The following is a 6,599-nucleotide window of genomic DNA, read 5'->3' as shown; positions in this document are numbered from 1 at the left end:
ACGTTACTGCTAGGCACCAGCACAACTAGGATTTACATTCCCCAGATAATAAAACAAAGGTTAAATTCCTTAAGAACTCCACAGTTGAACCACGACCAAGGAAAGCAAAAAGCCAGAGAAGGCCGAAGAAAGCACCACATTCATTTCCGGCACCGCCGTATGACGTCAACGCGCCGCCGAGTTTGCGTCATCACGCGCCGCGACCCCAGCCCTGAGTTGCCGGCTGGTCATGGCGGAGGCGGGTCGGGTCGCGGTGAGCGACCCAGGAGGGCTGCTCCCGGGAGGCTTCTGGGCGGCCGTGGCTGTGTGGCTGGAGAGGCCGCAGGTGGCCAACAAACGGCTGTGCGGTGCCCGTCTGGAGGCCCGCCGGAGCGCCGCCCTGCCCTGCGCGGACACCCGCGGCCCCAGGCCGAGCACCGGTCCCGAGCAGGAAGAGGGACCGGAACCCGGTCCCAGGCCTGGAGCAGGACCCGCGGGGGGCACGGTGGGTCGCGGACGTCCGGAGGCCCGGGGCCGGCGCCAGCTAGAGCAGGCACAGAAGGAAGCAGCCTCAGCGCCTCTGCTAGCTGGGAATCCGGGGCAGCCCGGCAAGGCCGGAGACGGGGAGGGCGACTTCCCCGCTGCGGACCTGGATTTGCTCTGGGACGATTTCTCCCGCAGCTTCGCCGGCGGCAGTCAGGAGTTGTTGGCCTTCCTCACCGGCCCCGGGGCGGGATCTCAGCCTGAGACGCAGCGCGAGCTCGACGTGGTTCTCAGAACCGTCATCCCGAAAACGAGCCCTCATTGCCTGCTTGCAGCTCCGAGGAGAGAAATAGTCGTGCAAGGTAAGAGCATTTTGGAAAGTGGAAGGATACGGTTAGATTTAAAAGCATTCGTTGAACCTCAGGTCTGAAAAGGTACTCAAGGGACACTTACTGTGCCAGTTCTTCTCTGGTGTCCTAGGGAGGTTGGAGGTTTTTTATTGTTTTTTGAGTAGGCTCATAAAAATGTGTGTCCTTAGTACAGTGGGTGGGATGGTTGATTGGGTTGGTGTCTGGAAAGCTTCAGGGAGAAGCTGGATGTTGAATGATAAATAGGAGTTGAGCAGGTAGAGGTAAGTGAAAAGGGAGCAATTTATGCCGAGACAAACAGGGGTAAAAGAGCATAGTAATTGGATGGATGAGAGCCTATACTAATCCTCAGTGTTTGTCAAATCTCTGGCGTTTATTTTTACTGTCCATGACCTTGACACTTCGGGCCCAGCCCCTCGTCTTGAACTTCATTCAGCTAAGTTTCCTATTGTTGCTGTAACACATTACTGCAATTTCTTGGCCCAAACGAGAAATTGATTTTCTTAGTTCTGAATGTCAGCAATCCTGGTTGGCTTTGCTCATTTCTCTGTTCTGGGTTTCTCTCACAAGGCCAAAAAAAAGAGCTGTCTGGCTGGGCTCTTATCTGGAGGCTTTGGGAAAGAATTTCTCCCAGGCTTATTCAGGTTATTGGCAGAACCCAGGTCTCTAGGCAGGACTGGGGTCTTTGTTTCTGTGCTGGCTGTCCGCTTCTAGAGGCCTCTCTGGTTCCTTTGTACAGCTTCCTACATCTCGGAGCCAGCAACGGGGGCTAATCCTTCTCATGCTTGGAACCTCTTTGACTTCCTTTTCTGTTGCACCTCTCTTCTGCCTCCATCTGGAGAAAGTTGTCTGCCATTCAGGGCTCATGGGATTAGATTGGGCCCACCAGGGGAATCCAGAGCACTGTCCCTCTTTTAGGGTCTGTGTCCTTAATCATGTCTGCAAAGTGCTCCTTTTGCCGTGTAACATAATATACACACAAGTCCTGGGTATTGGGGTGTGGACACCTTTGGGAGGCCGTTCTGCCCACTGTAAGCAGCAATTGCTGGTAGTTGCATACCCCCCGACACCTCCCAGTACTGTCTGCTTCTGTGCCTTTGTAGGACTCTTTCTGGGTGTCCCCTCTGCTAGGGGGCCTCTCTGACCCTGCCAGTCCAGTTTAATGTAGGAGTTCTTCCAGCTTTCATCAACTGTGTCATGATCTTAACCTTTTTACATTTCCCTTCCATTAGCCTAAGAGGGTTAGCAAAGCAAGGGAGACTTCACTGAAGAGGAGGCAGAACTGAACTTCTCCTTCTTTCTCTTAGAGAGGCAGTGCTGCCTCCCAACGGGGAGTGTCATTTTCAGGGTCGCTTCCCACGTTCAGCTCCTCTCAGGAAGGCTCACAGAATACTTAGGTCCTCTGTGGAGTACGGACGGCCTTGTCTGAGTTCTGGCTTTGCCAGTTACTAGCTATATGGCCCTGGCTGTGCCTCAATTTCTTCATTTGTAAAATGGGATAATAATAAAATCTCTTAGAGTTACTGGAAGAATTAAGTGAAATTATACATTGTAAAGTGCTCACAGTAGTTCCTGGCATGTGGTAAATGCCTAGGCAATGCTAGTGAAGATACTCTCTCAGGCTTTTGTATATTTCTTGGCCCTATTCTAGGTAAGCTCACAAAGGGATTAAAATTAATGTGATTAAGACATCTTAACTGTTAGTAGCAGTCCAGGATGGCACAGTTGTTAAGAACTTGGCCTCTTTAGTCCATCTGATCAGAATTCAATTTGAAGCTATCTCTGTGAATTTGGGACAGATTATTTAACCTTAATGCCCTGGTTTTCTCATCTAGAACAGAGATTCTCAACTGGGACAGTTTGACCCCAGAAGTTTGTCATCATTTGGAGACAACAGTGATACAGATTTTTGGTTGGTGCACTGGGCGGAGAGGTAGAGGATGCTACCGGTGTCTAGTGGGTAGCGGCCAGGGATGCTGCTAAGCATTCTGTGGTGTACAGAACAATTCCCAGCAATAAGTATCCAGCCCCAAATACCAATAGTGCTGAGGTTGAGAAACCCTAATCTACAAGGTGGTAAAAATAATACTGGATGAGAAGGTTGTTACGTGTTTCAAATCAGATAATTCATGTAAAGAATGATGGATTGGTGTCAGTCCTCTTCTCAGACTCTGATCTCACTCGTAGTGAAAGCTGTACTTCTGTTAATTGCAGGACCCTCAGTGACCTGGGCCCTGTTACCCTTTGACCTCACCTCCCACTGCTTGTCACTTTGTCCATGCCACTCAGGGCTGTCCCCTGTGCAGTCTGAGCACACTCCTGCCCCAGGGCCTTTGCAGTTGCTGCTCCTCTGTCAGAAATGCTCTTCTTCACAGTACACCACGGCTCAGTCTTTGACCTCCTTCTGCTTTCTGCTCAGATGTCATATTATTGAGGAGGACTTCTCTGGCCACCCTGTATTCAATAGCAACACCCGCTGATTGCCAGAGTTTCCTGTCCCCCTTAGCTGCTTTCTTTCCATCCGTATGCAGTCAGCCCCTTCAGCCTCTGCTTCTTTTTGGCAGATCTTGTCCTTTTCGGCTGACGTGGAAGGTGGATTTCAATTATGCTTCCTTGGTTTGTGAAGTGAGGTATATATTCATCTTTAACTGAGATTTTGCTTTTATATATATATATATATATATATGTGTGTGTGTGTATGTATATCTCAAAGGCAAATGTAATTGATTTTAGAGATAGAAATTCATATGACCAAACCTTAAATGTCCACACAAATTGATATAATGTCATAAATTTAGCTTAGGAATATGTTGCTCTGCTTATATTTTAATGGGAAGGTGAGTGCAAAGTCCCTGCAAGCAGCGAGGGCGCCACACAACATAAAGCTTGGGTTATGAGGGCCTGGAATTATGTTTACTTTCCTGAACTGGCCTCTGATGGTTGAGCAGTGTTCTATGCCCCTCATGTCTGAAGGTCAAGGTCGGGCTGTAGCAGACACTCTGCTGGAGCAGAGAGCCCCCCTCTGTCTGTCCAGTTATAGTTCTCAAGCCCTGACAGGCTCCAGTTGGCTGGCTCTTCCCTCGGGTCCTGGCTTGTGCGCCCCCCAACAGATAGCTGTTAAGAGTGGCTGCTGGGTGCCTTGCACATTCTGGGCACTGGGCTGTAGCAGTGAGTAAAAGACAAAAGCCCCTCCCTTCCCCTGCAGTGCCCTTGGAAGCAGAGTGCTGGGGAGAGCCTCTGAGAGGTTGAAAGCGTCACGTGTTCATTATTGTTTTTAATACTGCTTCTGATAGGATACTGAGCTAAGCAGCTGGAATTTGTCATCCTTCTTTTGCTTTTTCCAGATGTCCTCAATGGAACCGTCACTTTTTTACCTCTGGAAGAAGATGAGGAGGGGAATTTAAAGATTAAGATGGGCAACATATATCAAATTCAGCTCAATCACAGCCGGGAAGAATGGTAAGAACTGGATGGCTGATTCTTGTTTCCCTGTTTTATGATTTCGATCCATTATTTCTTTAGGCAGCTGAAAAATTGTGGGTCGTTGAAGAGCTTATGGTTCTGGTCTCTTAGGCAGTTATGGTTTTCAGGATTGCACTTGCTAGTTGGCGTGTCCGTGGCATGTTGTTCTTCCTGTTGCTGCCCAGCCCTGCATCTGGGTGGTCACAGCCTGGCTGAAGTCTCTAGTATCTGCCTTCCATGTAGCCTTGACGGTCAGCAGCCCCAGGTTTTAGCACTGAAGTCAAATAAGCTCAAATCCGTTTATTATTTTACTTTTTATAACTTGTTAATAGGGAGTAGGTGATGATTCCTTTTATAGTGGATATTCAGTAATAATTATTACAAATAAGCACACTTAATTTCATATGGTATTTTTACGTGTACAGAAAGTATGAAATTTAGTTTATATAAATTTGCTGCTTTTTTAAGCAAAAAAGTCAGAGGAAGGGTAAATTCACTTTTCACTCTTTTGCTGATGTTTCCCTGAGTGCTCATCCAGCTTATGCTTCCTAGGACAGTTTTGAGGGATGAGTCTGTGTGACCAGAATGGGTTTGCACGTTGGCTTTCTAGAAAGCAGAGGGTCACAGTAGGAAGAACCTGGATGTTGGAGTCAGACAGACCTGGCTTTGCCCACTAGCAGCATGATCTTGAGTATGTCACTCGATCTCTGTGGCCCTCAGTCTTCTCACCTGTGAAATGGGTTTGATGATTCCTGAGTCTCTGAGGAGGTGCCTGGGCTGGGCCTTGCAGGGACCTTTTGCAGGCTTAGAGCTTGGTGGGAGCACTCAGGCCCCTTGGGAACTATCCAGAGGTTGCCCCAAATTGCCAAGGGAACCTGCCCCAGGGTCCCTTCCTGTCAGCGTGCTCTTGTTGGAAAGTGGGGACTGAGAGTGATGCTGGGAGCAGCTAGGTTTACCTGTGGCAGTCACCTGGCACATGCTAATGCTGGAGCTGTTTGTCAGCCCTGAAGGCAACCCATCTCCTTGAGTATAGTGAGAGCACCTAGCGCAGCTCCTGGCCGTAGCAGTTGCTTGGGGTGTGTTCGCTGCGTTGCAGTCAAGTTCACTGTCCTTTGACAAGCTACTGAGGACACGGCTGCTGCTTCCTGTCTTCCCTGGTGGGCAGTTCCTGTCATGGCCCTGCTGGGCAGCTGTCACTCGCAGTCTCTGAGTGCGACTTGGGGGCCAGATGTATTGCATTCTAAGTTGAGCACAAATGAAATGGACACCGATCGGCTCTGTTGTGGAGCATCCGTGCTCCTCGTCAGCACTTTTCTTTTTAGCAGTGTTTGTTGTGTCCCTGGCATGTGCAGGTCTCACCAGGGAGACAGACTATACATGCTCCAAACCAGGTAGTGCTGTGAAGAAAACTAAAACAGGTAAACAGTACCTCTCCCCGTGTTCCCTCATTAGTGATGGCAGTGTTGTGCCCCGTGTATGTGGTGGGTGGGGAAGGCCTCTGAGGAGCGGACATTCAAAGGGAGGCCTGAGTGGATGCAGGAGGTGGAGGCTGCACGGGCCCCTGGGGAGAGCATCGAAGCCCAGGGCGGAGCAGTGGACCTGCCTTGGGCAGATTATATCTGCAGAACATGCAGAGGCCGCTGAGGCTGGTGTCAGGCTGCACGGGAGAGCCTCTGAAGTGAGCTGCATAGGCCTCACAGTCCAGAAGCAGCAGCCAGGCCAGGGGAAATGTTCTGGGCCGCGTCTCTCTGGAGAATCTTACCGGAGTGAGTTGTGCCCCTGTGATGCACCGTGGTGCAGAAAACCTAAGAACCATGGCTCTGGCCAGATGGCCTGATAGCTTGCCAGTGTCCCCACACCAGTACAGTGCCACCCCTCCGCCAGCGTGCCAGACGGGCCTTTCCAGCTCTGCCCCTCATCCAGCAGCCTAGGTCTTTTATTAGGGATACCCGTTGAATGTCACCTTTTTTGGAGCTTTCTCTCATCTGCCCGACAAACTTATGCTCTCTCCTCTCCACTGTGATTCCCAAATGTGGCACTTCAACAATGTATTGTCCTCTGGGTCCACGTTTGTCCCTGCCAGCCCCCCATGGGTTGTGAGCGTCCACTCATTTATTGAACACTGTGTACCAGGCCCTGGGAGGAGCTGGGATATAGCAGTGAGCGCAACAGACAAAAGCCCTGCCCTCAGTACCTCCTGGTGGCAGAAGACATGGGAGAAAAAATAGACCAGTAAAATGCACAGGGGACCATGTGTGTCCTTTATCTCTGTGACTGAGCACTTAGCTTTCGGGCAAGCAGATATTT

General features: G+C 50.1%; 1 protein-coding gene across 1 annotated transcript in view; it reads left to right on the top strand.

The window, feature by feature from the left end:
* The first annotated feature begins 212 nt into the window (after positions 1 to 212).
* Positions 213 to 6,599, top strand: part of TRMT44 (tRNA methyltransferase 44 homolog) — a 33,823-nt gene continuing 27,436 nt past the window's right edge. The window contains exons 1-2 of the mRNA XM_069496472.1: positions 213 to 824; positions 4,175 to 4,289. Of these exons, the coding sequence (XP_069352573.1) occupies positions 230 to 824; positions 4,175 to 4,289 (710 nt within the window). The 5' untranslated portion in view covers positions 213 to 229. The remainder of the gene's footprint in view (positions 825 to 4,174; positions 4,290 to 6,599) is intronic.

The sequence above is a fragment of the Eulemur rufifrons genome, chromosome 20, assembly GCF_041146395.1.
Source record: "Eulemur rufifrons isolate Redbay chromosome 20, OSU_ERuf_1, whole genome shotgun sequence".
Classification (NCBI taxonomy): Eukaryota; Metazoa; Chordata; class Mammalia; order Primates; family Lemuridae; genus Eulemur; species Eulemur rufifrons.
Note: the sequence above shows the minus strand (reverse complement) of the source record. Positions and strands in the feature narration are given on the sequence as shown.